Here is a 20,204-nt window from a genome sequence, read left to right as displayed (position 1 = left end):
CAATCTTCAACTAGTCAATATCCTTGACCAATGGATTCTTTTTATGCATACTGCCACATGCACCCTTCATAAAAACAGTCTGAGTATGTTTAATTTGTACTACATTGATATGAAAAGAAAAATGGTGTGACCAAACTACTCTCAGCTTCAGCAATCAGTACAGGCACAGCCATCTGGAGGTCAAGTATTTTTAGTGGTCTGACTTGGATTAGAGTACGATCCTCATGCGCATGAATCATCACAAGGATTAATGAAGTGTATAATGTGTGTATGCTTGCTAATCTCCTCCATAGACATGACAAAGGAAGAAATATGTCATTTTGAGATGGTAAATGGCTCAGCAAAGAAAAGACAGATAGCCTAACTATATGCTGATGAAGACTCTACAGCTTTTGCTTTTTTTTTTTTTAATCTAAGAACTACAGCAATTGTGCTCAAAGGAGGCATGATCTGAAAATGATCCTGCTTCACTTTTACCTGTGAAATTTCCACTTTTATTCCTCTTGGCATTCCTACCTCTGATTTAGATGTTCCTATTACATAGATCATTTTAAATTACAGAATTTTATCATGTGCATTGATTTTGATCCACACTTCTGTACGTTTCTGCAGCTGATGCCTTGGTTATCAACATGGTTGCTCGAGATTTGGTTTTGGCTTAATCAAATACTTTCTCAGGGATGAATATTTGTCTCAACAATTCTGATAACAAAATACACTTCCTAACTTAATTGATCTGGAATTCTGCACAAGTTTTTAACCAGAAAGTATCAGGGACCTCTGCCATTATAGTTGTCCATGCAGAATGGATGCTCTGAAGTACGGTTGTTCCATAAAGGCTCTCTTCCCTGTCTCTGTAGAGAACATTTACAAAGTTTCAGAGTCAGCTCCAAGGACAACTGTGTGCAGACCTTCATGGGTAGTGGCAATCAGATACTGTTGCTCAGAAGCTCATCCCTTCTGGTATTGCACTGTTTGACACAAAATGAGTCAAGGGGACCAGTGAGCAAGTGAGGAAGTACATCAGTCTCAGAAAGGCTGAGCTGGTCTCTGAGAACTTCTACAGGTACAAAAGCCCTGGTTTGTCCCAGTGTGCATCTCTCTTATTTCTATCTCAGTAAAGGAATACACAGGACACATCTTGTAGTGTTAAAGAAGTGAATCATCTTTATTTAATAGCCAAGAGTTATCTGCTGCAGTGACATTCTATCTGCATGTGCTTGTCTGTTTAGAAGGAGGTAATCCCATCTGAAGACAAAGGAACTATTTTTATGGTAGTGGTTTACATTTGGACGTTAGTTCTGGGTGGTACCAAAATTCTTCTGAAAGTAGCTCAGCACTCAGCTCTAATTGCAGTCTTGAGAGGCCAACAGTCCCTCAGCATGGGCTCCTCAGCTCTTCTGAGGACTGGGCTCTTTGCAGCATCTTTCTTCAATGGCTTCAGTAGGAAATTAGTTTTTAGTACAAATGTGAATTGCACATGTGCAAGTTACAAATCTGGATCACTGCCAGTAGGTATAGTCACTAACTCTGCTATTTGGTAGTTACTATAAAGTCTTCAGTAATACCCTTCAATTCTTTTCCTGTCCTTTCAGCTACAGGAAAAAAAAAAAGAAAAGAAAAAGAAAAAGAAAAAGAAAAAAAAGAAAAGAGCCTTTTTATGTATATAGGGGATAAATGAATAGCACTTGTGGGACAAAGATGAGTGGGAATGAAAATATGAGTTTTTCTGCAAATGCTTATAGTCTGCAAATGATAGAATTTTCATACTCATGCTCTGTGAAAAAACAGTACTCAAGGGCAGAAATGAAAGCTTTGTGTGTGAGAGGATTAAACTAAAAAAGCAATGCAGCTATCTGAATCAGAAGAGACTCCAGTGTCCACAGAGCACTGCAGACCAGCAAAGTTTAATGTCAGCAGGATTGTGAAGGTCAGCGAGCAGATGAGGTTTGGTGGAAATGCCTCTCTAGACTGTGAAAAGACTATACGCATCTGGTAGAGCTGTCCCAGAGGATCTCTGAATTTCAGTGGGATGTGAAGCTTGCAGCTCACTTGTTGTGTAGCATTATTTTGATAGCGCTGCTCCGTCTACCATAGAAAAATAAAGAAGCTCCCATTCAACCTTCACAGCACGGATGTTTTATCCCAAGCGAGACTTAAGGGATAAATAATGTTGAAAACTAAAACTTGCTTACTTACATTTGTTTTTTAATTTTTGTATGTGTTTACTTACTTTGCCAAACAGAGGTATGCCTCAGTGAAAGTGGAGATTGAGTGTCACATTATCCTGCAATAGAAGAAATATACTTGTCAAAATAGAATATCAAATTTTCATTTTTGGAGCAAAATTTCATGACAGATGTTAATGTACTTCCCATGTACTAATTCTAAACATAACTGGTGACCACATGGTCTGCTCGCCCATGTAGAGTTTTCATCTAAGATGTTAGGAAACTTCAAGATGATCTTTACATCTTTACAGTTATAGTACTGGCAAGACAAAGGTCATTAAAAGTACAAAAGTACAGAATCATTATAGCATATGTATAGTATCATTACAGTTATATAATTGATGTCCATAAGGCAACAAGAGAATAACCTAGTTCTCATTTTCAAACATGTAGTTTGGTATCTGGCTTTTGAATCACAAAATAGCAGTGGGCTTCATATCATTTGGGTCTGAAACTCTTCCCATCCATGGCTGAAATGCAGCAGGAACAATTCAGAGAGAGAGTGTCACATTTTTCTGGTAGTTTTATTCCTTTCCCTTAGCAAAGATTAGGGCACGGAGAAAAGTTGGATATAAAAGTTCTAATCTGCTCTGGCAGGGACTTGCCTTATAAACAACTTGTGATTTACATGAACGTAAACAAAATCAAGATCAAGTTCCTGGTATTTAGACCTGAATACAAAATATATGTCTTTTTCCAGGAGAAACAGTCAGGAAAAGCTCCTTCACCTGTCTTGAAAAATAAGGTAATGCTCTAAAGATGTATCTGAAAGCTTTTTAATCTTTGACAAAGGCTGTTCTCTCTATTTCTAAGGCATCTTTATTGCCAATCATCAGTACTTGATCACACAGACAATTTCAAGATATACAAGTCTTGATGATAGAAGATATCACTTCTTATGTTAGTCACAGCTCTCATAGGTTGGGCACTGCCTATATAATATGAACCTTCAAAATTTTATTCAGTATAGATTCCTTAGAAAAAAATTTCTTAACAAAGTTATATCTAATAATGTACTTACAGAATAGATAGTGAAACCCTTACTGACACTGATTAGAATGTTAATTCATGACAAACTCATTTTGAAAGCAAGAAAATGTTTAAAACCCAATGATGTTTAGTTTAAACTAATTCTGACCAGGCCCTGGGAAATAGGAAATCCCTGACATGAGCCTTACATAAAAGAACAGCTTAGCTCGTGAGGAATGTAAATGAGCAAAAAGGATGTATAACAGCCAAGAAAGCTAGTAGTGAATGAAAAGGTCTGGGTAAAGGAGAAGGTGAAAAGAGAAATGTGTGGGTGAGGCATATGAGTTTTTTCATACTTACGGTCTTTACCTGATTTTAATATGAGTCAAATATAAATGAAAACTTAAAAACATGCATTTCAGGGAGTTTTCAGATGAAGGGCTTAGAAGAAAACTGGCACATAAGAAAAGAGGAGGCTGCATCCTTTGGGAGGAGAATCAATAAGATGCAGACCTGCTGCATGAGGTTTATTTTCTGGTCAAAGAGTTGCTACTTTAGGGGAAGTGAGTGTATTCAAGATACCAGAGCCTTCTGAAGCAGAAATATGTGAATGATACTGGCATCAGGCTGCACAGCACCTGGACAGGAGTCCAGCACTGAGCTGGCTGGGGATTTTCTGAAGAAACTGTTTTGTCAGAATAGAAAACGTTTGTGGAGACATATCCCCATTTAAACTCTTTTTCTCTTCCTGCTGGGAACAATATTTCCAATGCTAATAAGAGAAATCTGGTCAGGAGAAGAGAGCAGTGCACCCTTGATCAATACTGCAATGGCCAACACACTCGCTTGGGTCATGGGAGTACTGGTCTAGAAACCATTCATGGGTAAGGGATATTTTATCTCCACACTGCTGTTCACCAGGTCACACACAGAAGAGAGAACACCAGGTTAACCCAGTTATTCATTTTCCAGCTCAGAGCTGGGATCAGAGCAAGATTTGCTTGCCCTTGCGTGTACAGATATGGATTGGACATCCAGGTTTGCTTTAAGTCATTGACTCTTTTGAGCTGTGTTTCTCACCAACTCATGTACTGGGCTGTATCTTTACCTAGACATTTTTAAAGGATCATAAACTCATAGAATTGTTTGAGTTGGGAAGGACCTCTGAAGGTTATCTAATCCAACCCCCCTGCAATGGCTGGAGTGCCGAGGAACACAGTAGTCATGAAATAAGGGGTTACATTGTTAGCGACTCTGAACATTAACTACTTAAAAGGAAAAGGAGTAACATCAAGAAACCAGATCCCACTGTGCCTCTAATAGAAGCCCAGTTCACTCATAGAGACCCTTGGAAACAGAAGCCTCAGATCCTGCTCTGAGCAACAATTCTGTTCACCCTCAGAGTATTTTGGAGTGCAGTAGCAGGAGAAGATTTGGGAGAAGGCAATAGCAATATTTAGCACCAAAGGACCACAGAGGTCGCTTTCTAAGTAGATTCTAAATTGTTCTGAACTAGAGGTTGGGTAGCTGGAGTCAGTGTACTTCCGAGCTATGGGAGATCTCAGGTCTGAGAGAATTTTTATATCACAGTAAGGAGATCCTTAAAGGAAAATTCTTCCTCTAGAGCGTTCTAACAACAGAAAGGGTCTGCCAGGCAACAGATATGCTCTCCCTCTGAGGAAGCTCTTGTGGGAGATCCATATCATGGAGCTGCTGTTTTCTGAGCTCAGTGGAGTTTTCTGGGCCCAAGTTTTTGAAAGAAATAGGTCATTTAAGAGCATAATTTAGCTGGCTTATTTTCGTGCCTGTTTTCAGTTAAGCTTCATCATTCCTTACAAGCTGCAAAGGTGCTCTAGACAACTGAGTTAGCCAGCCATATATGTGCCTAGCAATGGTTGAAAATATTCTCACACATTTTCCTTTATCATGTGGTCTACTGTAGGATCAGCCTTGAAGTCAGTCAAGTTATTTGGCCCATCAGAGATGAAGATATTTGCAAAAAATTCATCTGCTTATGGTTTTCTCTGTCTTATTCTACTCAAAATCATGAGACTAATGTATTATTCACATGATTAAAAGCAATACTACTATTCTGTTTCTTCTAATTTTTCTTCAGTCATTCAAGTTTTCAGGTATATTTTTGTCAAACTATCCACCCTTACCTTTCATCTAAGGGCTGCTTTAAAATGAGGGCCAGGAATCCTGTAACTGTTTGACTGTGGAAGCTGCATATAAACTCACTGTTTTAGTCAGTACCACTTATATTCCAACATATAGTAATTCTCCATAAATATGATCTGTTATGATGCTGTAGTATTTTAGAAAGAGTCAGATGTGGGACTGTACTTCAGTTTTATAACTGAGGTATTACTGGATGTTATGCTATTGCAATAAGATATCATATTTGTTATATCTAAACTCAAGGCATGAGGTGCTGTAGACTGACTGCAGTCTCAGCCAGACCCACTACTATAAATGCTTCCCACGACCAAAACAGAAGCTCCCATTTCCATTGTTTAAATGTGTTTGCCCTACCTTTTGGACTGAAGAAATCTTCTTTATCCAGTACACCCCAATTAGAAAGACTGTCAAGGCTCATGATATCCACTGTTTCTCTTGGTATGGGTGAATAACTCTTGAAGGAACAGAAAGGAAGTGTGCATCTCAAAGCAGCAGGTGAGGTTGCTAGAGATTAGCAAAAAAGGAATGTTACAATAGAGTGAGCTCTGTCCGCGTAGTAGAACTGGAGTTCAACTGATCTATTTCAGACTTCAAACTTTGTGCCAAGTAAAGCTCTCTGTTCTGACCTATCAATGAGATGAACAGGAATTCCGGCAGCAATCAAACTGTTTGCAAATCCACTGTTTGAAAATCTCACTCATATTGAGTACAAAGTGTTATTTTAAGTCTGGACCTCAAAGGATAACTGACTACACAGTGAATCAGCTGATAGGGAAATTGATCACCTAGCCTGACTGTGGAGGAGCCCTTCAGAAGGGGAATGGAGGCTTTAAAGAAAAAAGGAAGAAGCAGGCTGAATATTGAAGGCTGGAGGGAAGGAAAAACACATGGGAAAATGGGATACTCACATCTGCATATGGTTTTGCATCATATTTTTGAGAAGAAAATGGGAATTTTAATTACCCAGGGAGTTGTAAGGATGGTATTGCATGAAAATAAATGTATAGAAGAGAGCCCAGAAGTGTGTGAGGCCTGGAGAAGCTGCTTTTGGATTGTCAGGCCCAGGAAACGTGGCTCAAAGTGGCTAAAAACTTGGAGGAGAAGGAAGATGAAAGCATGATAAAACCAGCTGTAGCTTTTTGGTGTCAAAGATGAGATGTTTTACTCCAGACCAGTGACAAGAATGCTGTGCTTTTTTTTTTTTTTTCTTGTCAAAATATTCCTGTCCCTATCTGGTTTCTGGTATGACACACAAGGCAAAGTCCATGTGTCATCACAACTCCCACGTGGGGACAGGGAGTGCCAGCTGCTGCGTCAGAGGCTCCCGCCCAAACTGCACCAGGTTGTGCCCAATGCTGGGGTGGGGAGGTAAGTCACTGGGAGTTCACAAAACAAACCCTTTGCAGTTGAGCATGTTGTCACACAGGGTTTATTGCTGGCAGGGCATATCTGATTGTCTCAACAGTTGGTGGAGAGGCAGCTTTGCTTGAGAAGTAGTGGTTAAGGTTTACAGGCAACACTTCTTTCCTTGATGAAGCTGTAGTTTGCCTCCTTCTTCGCTTCTCCAAGGCATACAGAAAATTGCCTTGCCGCCATGAAATAAGAAGTAGTCACTCATACAGAACATTCACCTTGAATACTTGTCACTTAATGGAAGCTGGTTGTATGCCTTTAATCTTAGATGACATATTTTACTTAAAATACCATAAAATATAAATATGAAACGTATAGGAGTTGTAGTAACTTCAGACACAGGGTTCTTATTCAGCAGCCACACTGGGAACCCACTAAGAAATATATTCAACTTAGACATTATTTCTTATTTTCCATCTTATTCAGGAGTAATAGGCAGGTGCTGAGAAAGTCTGTTTTTGCCTTTTCTGAAGAGATAATTAAATATGAAAAATATATGCATTCTTCATGGTTTCAGAGGAACTACAGTCTTACCAGAACACCAACATTTCACGAGGGCTGATCTATGAATGTTTGTGCATACTTCCTATAGCATTGAAAATCTTGCATGATTTAGCTCAAAGATATCTTTCTAAATGTCTGGGCTGAATATTTCACATAAAAAAGTGCTACAGCTCAAGACTGCCTTAAAGAACATCTACTGTGTGTGACAATTTATGGCTGTGTAGTTTTGGGTACAAATGCTCTTTCTGAACTCATGTAAAAATGTTGGCTTATTACAATTGCATGGTCTGACTGCAGATTATCTGCCCACGTTCTGCATCATCTGTGATTCTCTTATTACCCTTCATGGCTCTTTGTGTAGAATTTTCTATGGCCCTTTAAAATTTTCTCATGATTCATCTGTGGCTATGGCATCTCTCCATAAAGACACCCGCGTTTCTCAACTTACTTATTTGTTGAGTGCTTTCGATCTAAACCATACCACACAGTTGTTTCTTCCAATCCTTACAAAATCTGTATTTCATGAGTGCAATTATTTTTAGGAACATTCTCAAATTCAAAGTGGATGTGGTTAATGCGAAAGAAACTAGACAGAGAGTCTATCACCTAGGGTTGAACTAAAGTGGACTACTCCAGAAAGAGCCCAGGAAGCTGAAGGGTGGTACAGAGACATCTTAAAAGGGGGAAAGGCCACGTATTTTTAAATATAATTAGAGAAAGCAACTGAAGGGATTTCAACATCACACCTTCATTAAAAACTGGGTTAGAAAGCAGCCAGAGGAAATATTTCTTATTAGATTCCTCTCTTTAGATCCTAAATATCTTAAATATCCAGATCTAAGTCACATTTTTTGTCATCTATAGGTTTGTTATGCACTAGCACTTCATTTTTTCAAATACAGACAACAGAACTGAAGAACGTGAACTAACAGCAAAGGACTAAATCAGGGCTTGGACTTAATAAATTACTTCAGTCCAGAACGTCCTTAATCTCTCTCATTTAAATCCCTTGTGCTCACGTGCAAAATAAATCTTCTTTTTTTTTTTCTGATTAATTTTTATCTGACACTTATTCTTCCAAGAACTGGTATATCAGACTCCTCCACAAAATGAGCTGATAGAAAAGACAGAGCAATTACACACTTATACTCCTCTCAAGATTTCTGTTTGAGGAGCACAGAAGAAAACTAGCAAGACATAAAACAAAACTAATGAAGCAGGTTTATCACCTCACCTTCTGAGACAAATCAAGCTCCTTTTGCCTAGAGGCATCCAGAGTCTCATACCAGAACTGTGATCTCTGTGCTGGGGATCGCAGTGCTGCATAGCAGGAGAATTTGTGCACCACAGAGCTCAGTTTCCCAAGGTCCTGATTTGATGTGGAAGAGGAAATGTAGACAGCAAGAGGGAGAAAATGGCAATAGCAAGATGGAAGATTCCTTTTGCAGGGATAACACAGACTTCCTCCTTTTGTTTCTGGTCGAATGTCTGAAGTGGGACTGCAAACTTCAAAGAGTTAGCTTAGGCAAAAAAAAAAGTGGACAATAAAATAGTAAACCTCAAATTGTAAAAGCATTAAGAAATGTGATCATTTTCATATTATAAAGGAAGCACTCTGTAACATTTCCCTTTCTCTTGCAAATTCTGCTTTTGCTGCACCATCTATTTACTTTCAGGGTGTAGGACAAGACTAGCAGAACTATTAAAAAGTACAACACACAATGACACATTGAGAGTCTTAGGTTTGGTGATAACACCTGGTAGTTCTTCCCCAGCATTCTGGTTAATGTTTAGCTGTGGAGAACTGTTTAAATAACTGTAGAAGCCTTGGTCACAATTTTTGCCTTTAGAAGCAGAGCACAGTGCATTTGATGTGGTCTGAGAGATTTCCTGAAGAAACAGGAACAGCCTTTCTATTGAGGTCAAACTGCTAGGAAAGTTTCTTCAGCAGTTCTCAATTTTGTCTCAGCTTCTTGAAAATGGCGGGTGTAAGCAGATGCTTGAAGTACTCCATGTTCATCTTCAACTTCTTATTTTGGGTAAGTTGGTGTTTAAATTGTTATTAGTGACACATTAAATGTGTTCAACATTATCCAAAGTCTGTAGTTGAAAAAAATTATGAAGATAATAGAGCATAAATGAAACCAGAGCATGATTCTAAATCAGAGAGAGAAGAATGCTTAATTTTTGCTCTTCTTTTGTCTTTTTCTTACAAAAAATGCCTTTCCTCTACATTGAAAAGTAGAACAGCCAGAGTTCTGTCTTCCTGAGACACGTCTGAAACGTGCCCCTCATCTCAAAGGACATCATTCATTTGAGTCAGAAGATAACAGACTCTCCATTATCTTAACATACATTATTCTCTTGTGCTTGTTTGCTTGCTTGTGTTTTTTTGGTTTGTTTTGTTTTTCTGTCTGCTCTTTGCAAACAAACTACACAATCCTGAAAGGATAGCTGCAACAGAAGATAGGAAAATGTACTTATATTTTTAGCCTCCTAATTGATAAATGGTTTTCATATCCTTCTCTGTGGTTCTTTGCTTTATGCTTAGTGTCGTAATTAGTTTCTGATGGTGGGCAATAAATTTCTGGGAAATGGTATGGGCTGGCAGTATGGATGGGAGCCATACTGAAATGATTGAGTTCCTCCAGCATACAAGGAAAGGGGGTTCCTCCCTCTGCCTGGCACAGGATGGCAGGCATCTTTCCCAGGGTAGATTAAATCACATTTGCCTATTTGCCATATCTCAGCCAGTTTGTAAGACTTTCTGCTCCTGGAATTCTGAGAAGTTTTGAGTAAAAGATTATTTCTGTCATGTTCCGCTTCGCTGTTAGCTTTTGGTTTGTCAAGTTCACCTGAGGTTCATCAAGATCAGAAGTGAAACTATCAGCCACAGTATGGCTGCTGCCTTGAGGAACATTTCCCAAGTGAAAAGGTGATACAATTAAAAAGGTGATACAATTAAAAAATTCTACTGCTGGAAGAATTTTCTGTGCCTGTGGCAGCCTGAATGGGGTCAAGGAGGACACAAAATGCAGCTATACTGACTTACTTTAAAGGGAGGGGTTAGCACTACCAAGAGAGAGGAGAACAGGCATGGTGCAAACAGGAATGCGGTTAGAGTACAATGAAACTGAATTCTTTGAATTAAACTCCTGTCTCTAATCCCTGGAAATCATTAAATTGCTGTAGTGAAACGCAGAGAACGGCAATTTCCACTGCTCTCACAGCTGCTCTCCCAGGTGCACAAGGAAGTTGGGCAGGTGGAAAATTAAACTGACTGGGACAAATGAAGGTGACTTTTGCTTTATCTAGATAACAGCAATGGTCACACGTTTATCTGGTGTCCTTTTGTTTTAAACTTCGTGTGATCTCTCTGGGACTGTCTCCTCCTTGGGAGATCAGGATTGGGCTTTCCAGCCTTCCTGTGCCTTTTTTTGCAGCAGTTCTTACATCGTACTCTGGAGTGTCAAAGCCCTGGAAAAAGTTATGTCAGACCTGCAAAGTGGTGTGGTCTAGCTCTCCTTGGCCCCATGGATGGATTGTGCACTATGTGCCCCTGGGGATAGGAGTTTTGCATCTTTCCGGTCAGGGGAAAGAAATCTGAGTGTGTGTTCTGGGGATCTGTGCTTTGAAGTCAGGTGCATATCTGGAGCTTTTATTAGTCACAGAATCATAGAATGAATCATAGAATGACTTAGGTTGGATGGGACTTGAAAGGACATCAAGTTCCAGCCCCTTGCTGTGGGCTGGTTGCCACCCATCAGATCAGGTTGCCCAGGGCTCCATCCAGCTTGGCCTTAAACCTGGCCTAGTCCTAACAGTTGGTGCATTAAACCTGATAATTATGTCAGAGTTTTCCTTTCTCTTCAGCATTTGCAGGCTGTGCAGCCTCACCTGCCATCCTCACTTGTAAAGCCTCTGCAACTCCATACCATGAGCAAGTGTTGAATTTCCATTTTTGGCACCAAATGTGCAAAATGAGATCCCTAGTTTGAGGCAACCTGATTGCCTGATTGACAACAGGGCAACTTCTGATTAATTGAGGTCACAGTTGCAGCCAAAGTGACCCCTTCTCCAAATCTTACATCAGCAAAAATAGCAAATCAGCAGCAGCCTTCCAGTGCTGGGAAAATGAGAATCTCTTTATTCCATATGAAAGCACTGGATCGCTAAAAATGAAAGTTTCTTTAGTTGAAGTTTTAAGAAAAACCTAATAATTAGGAGGGAATGTTAAAACAAATACAGGGTGTTTTATTATGGATCTTTGGGAAGAGAACTATTTGCTTTGGAATTTCAGTTTTATTCTTTGTGTGTTCTTGTACACCTTGTGTGTACAATGATGAAAATAAAAAAAAAAAATTAGAATTTTACTGAAATTTAACACTCTTACGAGTTTAAAGTAAATCTTTTTATAACTAAAAAAACATGCACATTACTGAAAACTTTAATTTAAAAATTTTATTTTATTTTCTGAATGGGGGAAATAAATACTGATAAGCTCCCGTACATTCAGCTTTATTTACTTCGATCGCTCTGCTGCTTTTTATGGGAGGTCCTGTATAATGAATAAGGCAATGGGCCAAATTTTGTTTGGATTTGCAATAATAGCTGCTTCAGTGGAAATTTTTCACATTAGAAGGAACACTTTGATGCACAGCTACATGGTTCACATAATGCTGCTGAACAAGACCCAAATACAGAGTCGTGTGATACCAGATTCAGTGGGATTCAGATAATTTCAGTGGGGAGTTCTAGTTAAATTTGATAACATGATATAGCTGTCATCGATTGTACAACTTTCTTTTTCATGTTTAAAACATACTTATAGGAGCTTTACTTAGAGCGAGAAAATGTGTGATACTCATGTCTGAGGGCTGGCTGTGTTCCATATTAAATAATCTGCTAAAGTAGTTATGATTTTTGATGGTGAATATTCTATGAGTCTTTCTGAGGGAAAACATTTTCTAGGAAAAATTATCTTAAACATATAAAAATAGCTTTTTTAATTTTAAAAGGTTAGAAATAGTCCCAGTTTTCATGGGAAGCTTGTAACCACATTTCAGAGCCATTTCTCACTGAAGTATGAAATCCATACAGGTTCTGAATCTTGCTAGACTCTGATCCTCCACAGTTTATCTTTCCTACTAGTCCTCTCAGTCTTCATATATTATTAGATCTTTAATTGTATGTCTGCAAGTCTTGCTAATGAGAAATTCTTTGTGAGAATTACCACAGACAGGGCAAGCAATGTTGTGGCTGGCACAAGGTAGAACAATACCTCAAAGATCAACAAAATTAGAGAATGATTGGTGTTTAGGGAATATGTCTGGATCTGGGATTCATCTGCCTTGACTTCGACATCTTAAAGCAATTCAATCCAGGCTTCTTTTATAGCTAGAGGAAAGAAATTGGTAGCACCAATGGATGATTTAACTCATTCAAAGATATCTGCCCAGGACAAGCTAGAAAGTTTAGACTTAGATGTCTAAATTTCACAGGTAAGAGACAGAGCAAGGTTATTTTCTATTAAAAAATGGAAATAATAACAATCACAATATGCAGTTTATGGGAGGAATAGTCTAAGATGGCCAGATTTTTTTGCAATATAGAAAGCAGAGAGACTGTTAGAATTGCTCTTAATAGTTTTACCATAAAGGATATGTCTAAAGATATATGTCCTGAATAACTCTAGCAACAGCATTCTACCAGCATTCCTTATCAAATCTCTTGTTTTCATTATAGAAGAAACAATGTTCTTTAAAGTCATGTTATATACATACTATAGAAATTTATAGCCTTCTCTCATCTGACAGAATTTTTGTGTGCTTCCCAACCACAAGCATAAATCATCAAAGAAATGATGGTTCCTTTGGGGTGGAAACATCAGAGATTTGGTGCATAACTGAAGTTTTAACTATCCTTATGAAGTTTCTTGGATACGAATCAGTGTTCCAAGCTCTAGCAATTCGTGTTTCTTTCACCATGTTGAAGAAATTATTTCAGAATTTTGGCCAGTGCCTGGTGCAATTTGGACTTGAATCTAATCTTTCTAAATATTGTTTATTTTCTCCCACAGGTGTGTGGTTGCATAATTTTGGGAGTCTCTATATGGATACGTGTTAGCAAAGATGCTCAAGAGGTAAGCATATGCAATCATGCCTGACCTGTGTAAATTTCTCAATTGCATTTCCACAGATCTGTGCTGCTTTCATTAAGGTGATTTATGAGGGTAAAGATAAATGCATTGTATAAAGTTTAAGAAAAAAATGGTGCAGGTACTCAGAAAAGTGGTTGATGTAAGCACAGATGTAATGACAGGGCTTTCTAATGTTGCTAATCTAATTTCTTGCAATTTCACACCTATTTCTGTTGGAAAATGTGGATCTCTTTTTCCTCAACTGACAAACAATGATGGTATTTTGTTGATTTCAGAGTTAGAGAAAATAATGAGAAGTCATGAGCATATCATAGAATCATAGAATCATAGAATGGCCTGGGTTGAAAAGGACTATAATGATCATCTAGTTCCAACCCCCCTGCTCTGTGCAGGGTCACCAACCAGCAGACCAGGCTGCCCAGAGCCACATCCAGCCTGGCCTTGAATGTCTCCAGGGATGGGGCATCCACAGCCTCCTTGGGCAACCTGTTCCAGTGCATCACCACTCTCTGTGTGAAAAACTTAATCTTTGACCTTTCAGTGTCCTTCTCCTTTAGAACTGTATAGCCATATATTCCTAGGGTTGCATTTATATGTTTTTAGGGTATATTTTTAACTATCTCACTGTCTTCAATAACACAATACTTATTTCTCCAATAAATGTAATTTTGGAAGGGAGCAAGAATTTTTCTCTTTCTTCTGTTTTCTGTGGCTCCCTAAAAATATGTTACCCTTTTCACTCATATTTATAAGGAAATATTCCAAAATAACCTAGGATTTAAATGTACTAATAGGTCTCCCAAAGCGGAGAAAAAAATCCCAGATTCCCCCTCCTGGATTTTATTTTGGGCATTAAATTGCTTCAAATTTCATGACTTTCCTTTCCTGCAAAGCTATAAAAACACAGCCTTGGGAGCCCCTCAATCTTGAAGAAATACACCAGAAGCTGCTCCAGTTTGTGCAAAGGCTCCTCTTCAGCCTTGTTGGCCCTGCCAGCCTTTTGCCAAATATGCTTTCAGTGGCACTTGTATCTTAACTGCAAGCAAGTTTTCTATCCCCTCTCTGTACTAATGAGAAAAATGATCAGATGTTACAAAAAAATTTTTTTTTTCAGATTTCAAGTTGCACCTTTAAGATATAATAAGCAAGTCAATCCTTGCTGCTCTACCACAGTGCATCAGTTATGAAGTAATTTTTGTTTCAGTATATCTGGAAATCAAAAGATGCTGGGGATAACAAGAGAGCTTTAAATATTTCCTCCATTTGGCTGATGATGTTATTGATTTCAGCCTGTCCAAGATGTCTCATGTCTGGCAGAAGATGGACATAACAGGACTTGATTCACAACAGCGTTGTGACTTTAGGTAAATTAGGTAATTGTGGAAAGCTCAGCCACTCTTTGCTGCAGAATGACAGATTTCCCTCCCTAGTCCACATTTTACAGAAGCTAAAGTTTCCATGCTTACTAAATGACTATCTCTAGTATGATGCCTCAGACAATGCAGTGGAGCTTGGAAAACCACAACAATATTATTTCTATTTTTGAAGGAATTTCCTATTTAGAAAAGCTCTCTTAAGTGTGTCCCAAGATGGTTTCCTGAAGTAACAATAGTTAAAGTACAAAAACTGTGAATTAAGAATAGGCACTAAAATTGAAAGTATTTTCTTACACTTTTGCCTCTACGCAGGCAAAGATTCCATTCAAAACTAATGTTCAATTTTGCCTGAGTAAAAATTGAAGAGACCATAAGGATTTGGCTGTAGATGAACAGAGCTTTCTAGGAATAAATAACAGGAGGTACTGTCCAACTTGGAGGAGGGAAGAATAAGACATTCTTAAAATTATACTTGTCTATATATGTTTGCAATTTCCATCTGAAGATGTATGTGAAAACTTCCAGATATTTTTTCTAATCTTGGCACTAGCCACACTGGAAAATATTCTTTGAACATTTCTCTCTGTTTTGGCATTTGGACTTAGTCAGTCCTGTGGGAACTGAATAATTTGATATTTAATATTATGGAGGTATACGACTTGTTTAGTTGAATGTCTCGGACAGCAAAATACAGTCCTCATTTTTGAGGGTATTATTAAAGATCATGCCTAAAAAAAATAAAAGAAAAAGAAGAAAGAAAAGAAAAAGATAAAGAGAAAAAGAGGAAGAGGAAAAAGGAAAAGGATAAGTAAGAAAAAGGAAAAAGAAAGGGAAAAAGCAGTAAAAGTAAAAGAAAAAAGAGAAAACTGCTTTGGAAAATATCTCTCTTTCCCCAGTATATCCAGCATTACTCTTAGAAATGTTCTCTCAGGAAAAGCCACAGAGTGTATTCCTTCTAATGACAGAGATTTTGTTTATTTAACTCTTGGCTAATGTAGGAGAGATTTCATGATAATAAGTCTTTTCTACTTGCAGAAAAAGAAGCAAAGATTCATCAACTGAAATCAAACTAAAAGATACTTTGAAAATGAAAATTTTATTTACTCTGTGAGGTTGACTTTCATCTTGTGCAGAGACGAAGACTGTGAAGAGTCAGGTTCCACCAAGATCTCCAACAGAAAGTTTAAGAAGGAAAATTATATATCTGTTTATTCAAGGAACAGAACTTCTCTGTGGTTGCGCATTGATATATTTATTAGTTATTAAGTAATTGTCTTGTTCTGGGTGATACAGATATTTTTAGGAGGAATTTCTTGCCAATGAAAGATTTTTTCCCTCTCTTTTCAGGCTTTGAGCATAAGCAACAGCAGTATGTTTGTCGGGATTGACGTGTTGATAGCTGTGGGCTCCCTCATTATGATCCTAGGATTTCTGGGGTGCTGTGGTGCCATTAAGGAAAGCCGGTGCATGCTGTTCTTGGTATGAAAGGAAAACATTTAGCTATCTTAAACAGGCCACAGATATATTTGGTAAAAAGGTCAATGGTAGTACCAAATGAGAATGGGGCCATTTTTATTTAATCAAACGCTTACTTTTGTACATGTGTACTGCATACCTTGTGCTTGAGCCCCTTTTGAATTCAAGTGAAGAAGAAATTGTGGGTATTCTCATGAAATAGAAAAGAGACTCCAGAGAGCCCTGATCATGTCACTAATTTTTTTTCCCCATACAAATGAAATTCCCTCCACTAATCACCTCCAATATCTATAGCATTTCTTCTCAGTTAATCTGCCACTAATACTCCCAGAATGTTTTCCTTGTCCTCCTACTCAACATCTCCCAGCTACAAGCTGCCCATCATGTCACTGCTCCACAGTGTGCCTTGTTTTGATGACCAGCTGATGGTGAGGCACGTACCTTGCCTCAAGAATCTCCTTTTCTGATATCCAAAGAAGGAGCTGACTGAAACTTCCATTCCTTCTACTCAAATGTTTGTTGAGTCACATGAAAGATCAACTTTCACCTAAAAGAAATGAGAGCAATTCAGTCAAAAGTTCTATAGTTTTTTCTCCCTTTTGTTTTCTTCCTAGTTTTTTATTGGACTGCTGCTGATCCTGCTCCTTCAGATCACAGGGGGTATTTTAGGAGCAGTGTACAAACCTCAGGTACTGTATTATTCTGCACTTTCATTGAAGTCTTCCCCAAGTTTTGTTTCTCCATAGAAGACTAATAAGCTATTTGGACTTGCAGCTTGAGGAAGTCCTTAACGCGACACTTAAGGAGGCTGTTAATTTATTGAAAGACAATACAGAAAATGCAAAACAAGTTCAAGAGTCATGGCAGAAGTTTCAGCTACAGGTAAGTAAAATGTAATTAAAAGTAAGGTTTGTTGCTATCTGTTCTGCCTCTAAGCTTCAACTTACGGCTACTCTGCCATAAATTTGAATTTCATTCCATGGGGACAGGAAAGGGTCTGACTTAAACAAAAACATTGCACATGGGGTTTCTTCTCCGTCAATATGGCATGGGCTTTCCATGATGTTTTTGGGCAAAAATGTTTATAAGAGGGTTGGAGCCAGGATGCATAACATAAAGGCAGATCTGCTGATGAGGATTTTAAAAGCTCATTTCTCTATTACTCACTGAGGAAGACATCCTCAAGCGACTCTACTTGGAATTTTCCAAAAGTCTGCAGGAAATAAATTGGTAGCTAAATATCTCTAAGTCTTAAACCTCATAAGTTCACACCAGTGATTATAAACCCACCAGTGTGCTCACAGAAATTACAGATCTCTTACATGAATCAACACAGAAAAAAAAATATCCCCTTATTCTGTGACATGACTGTAAGAGGTTATAAGTTCCTTCTTCTAAGTCATGTGCTCATTACACTGGTGGTAATATTGCAGAACTCAGATGATGTGTAGAGCATGCCTATTGGATTTGGAAGCCCTGTAATCAATATTGGAAGTTTAAAACTTGGCATGTCTTTGCATTTGCTCTTTTTGGTGTACAGGTGGGATTTTTTTGCATACTTTGTCATCCTAGCAGACTGAATGTGGGTTACTAGATAAATTTTGTGCACATGTTAGAGGAAATATACTTTAAAAATTTGTAATTCTCCATGGAGTGCAATAGATAAAATTCATAGATTCAAATAGCAATTAGGATCCAAGAAATCAGATTTGCATCTTGGTTATAAATCTACTGATATGAGACTGTTGTTTGACACTAGTATCGTCATTCTTCCACAGTTTTGATTATGACAGTGAAAGTTATGCGTTTTATGAAGTATAGATTCTGTTCTAGCCATGGTTACCTACAAGGTACTATTTGAATCATCTATTTGAAGCAAGGTGGTCTCAGCAGCATTTCTCGATCTCCAGAAGATCTTCCTCTCCTGCTCAAGCTACCATTTTTCTGTTTCCTTTCAGTAGGATATGGAAGATGAAGTTACTTAGTACCTACAGAAATTAGCCTTCTTTTTTACAGGGCCCTTAATTATGCCATTTCTAAGCAAACAGTGATAAGATTTTAGCAAACTCTGCTAATCCCCACTATCACATTCTCTCCTAGCTGGAAATCAACCATCCACACCGCCCTTTCTGAGGTGTTATCTCAGAGCTGGATGGCTCCTGCTCTAGAGGAGGATTTTGTTCTCCTCCAGAGCAAGGCCAGTTCTGCACATGGGCCACACATGGAGCCTGTCTCATCACTGTGGTGCTGAAAGGCCTGCTTCTCCTTAACAGTTGTCCCCAAGAAATGAGACTGACACACAGATAAGCATCTTAGTGAGAAGGCTTCTTTCTCCTTTGTTACAGATTTCCCTTTTGAAGGAAAGGTGTATATCCTTTGGTGCATATCCCAGCTAAGAACTATCCAACACTCTTTAGGCAAGAAAATTAGACGAGGAAGACTTCAACAGTGCATTTCATGTGGAAGTTTTGTTTTCACTTGTTTTTTCTGTGTTTATATATGTTTGGACTTCTCCCACCTGGAAGGTGGACACTTTGTACCATTCTGGTGCTGGGCATCACACAGAGAATACCCCTAAATTTCGCAATTATCATTTATGGTGTGTGTCCCCACCATGCTCCTACTGTCACCTGTTTCTATACACTGAAAAATGTCTATTGCTTTTTTCTTACTCCCTAATGGGAGATTATTTTGATGTGTATGCTTAAAATATTCCTGTATTTGCTGCTAGTGTGAAAGGAACTGAGAAGCAATATTTAGGTAGCTTATATTACGCTTGCTTCTTTTCCATTTCATCTCCAGCTCTTCTCTCTGCTTTTGAGCCATTTTATTTCTCCTGATATAATAAGCACCTTCCTAGAGGGATGGCTGAAAGGTGAACAAGATGAAAAATCTCATAATTACTGTATTAATGTTTAAATAGAATAGGTTTCCTTTATTTATGTCCAGCAGCCTTTGTTTTAATACAAAATAACTGGTTTTTAAAAGAGGGAGGACACAAATTAAGTCTGTGCCCCTGAGTTTCAGTGGCTTGAATAAAGTGGAACATGAAGTGAAACTGCACCTGGTTTAAGTTTCACAAACCCCACATGAAGCCCTGGCTTCCTCAGTCCATTTCTAATTTAAAGGGCATATAATCGTTAAATACAGTTGTTTTTCTAGATATCACAGGGGTTTTTTTTGTGCCTGTATATTACTTTTTTTCAGCCTAGCTTTTCAATATGTGTTTTACTGTATATATTACTTACCACATGCTAAGAGAGAAGGCTTGATTCTGAAAACAGAAAATACCCAGCATTGATCCATGCTGTATTTAGCATTCATAGTTACTGGCTTTACAGTATCTTAATGGTCTTTGATTCTATTACACATAGAATCACAGAACTGTGGGGGTTGGAAGGGATCTCAAGATACCATCGAGTCCAACTGCCCTGCTAAAGCAGGTACCCTACAATAGGTCACACTGGTAGGTGTCCAGACAGGTCTTGAATATCTCCATAGAAGGAGACTCCACAACCTCTCCGGACAGCCTCTTCCAGTGCTCCTCCACCATTGCCATAAAGAAGTTCTTCTGAATGCTTGTATGGAACTTCCTATGTTCAGCTTACAAGCCATTACTCCTTGCCCTGTCACTACACAGCACCAAGAAGAGCCTGGCCTCATCCTTTTGCCTCTCACCTCCATTTAGATATTTATAAACATTCATCAGACCCTCCCTAGTCTTCTTTTCCCCATGCTGAAGAGACCCAGGTTACTCAGCTTTTCCTCATAAGGGTGATGCTCCAGGCCAATACTGACAGCCTGGTGTTTTCACTCTTTTTCTTTTTCTTTTTCTTTTTCTTTTTCCTTTTCTTTTTCTTTTTCTTTTTCTTTTTCTTTTTCTTTTTCTTTTTC

General features: G+C 38.4%; 1 protein-coding gene and 1 long non-coding RNA gene across 2 annotated transcripts in view; one reads left to right on the top strand and one right to left on the bottom strand.

The window, feature by feature from the left end:
• Window positions 1–1,200: 1,200 nt before the first annotated feature.
• On the bottom strand, window positions 1,201–5,881 carry LOC122180952. Its single transcript, XR_006179267.1, has 3 exons — window positions 5,736–5,881; window positions 2,234–2,287; window positions 1,201–1,595 (listed from the first exon to the last, which is right to left on the bottom strand). It is a non-coding gene; the product is annotated as an uncharacterized LOC122180952 (long non-coding RNA).
• Window positions 5,882–9,142: 3,261 nt separating this feature from the next.
• The window catches only part of TSPAN8 (tetraspanin 8), a 16,321-nt gene continuing 5,259 nt past the window's right edge, over window positions 9,143–20,204 (top strand). Inside the window, exons 1-5 of the mRNA XM_042872590.1 lie at window positions 9,143–9,337; window positions 13,378–13,440; window positions 16,182–16,313; window positions 16,925–16,999; window positions 17,085–17,192. Coding sequence (XP_042728524.1) covers window positions 9,278–9,337; window positions 13,378–13,440; window positions 16,182–16,313; window positions 16,925–16,999; window positions 17,085–17,192 — 438 coding nt within the window. The 5' untranslated portion in view covers window positions 9,143–9,277. The remainder of the gene's footprint in view (window positions 9,338–13,377; window positions 13,441–16,181; window positions 16,314–16,924; window positions 17,000–17,084; window positions 17,193–20,204) is intronic.

This window comes from Lagopus leucura, unplaced genomic scaffold, assembly GCF_019238085.1.
Source record: "Lagopus leucura isolate 7727_CA_CO unplaced genomic scaffold, USGS_WTPT01 Super-Scaffold_100008, whole genome shotgun sequence".
NCBI classification, from domain to species: domain Eukaryota; kingdom Metazoa; phylum Chordata; class Aves; order Galliformes; family Phasianidae; genus Lagopus; species Lagopus leucura.
This window is presented reverse-complemented; position numbering and strand designations above follow the sequence as displayed.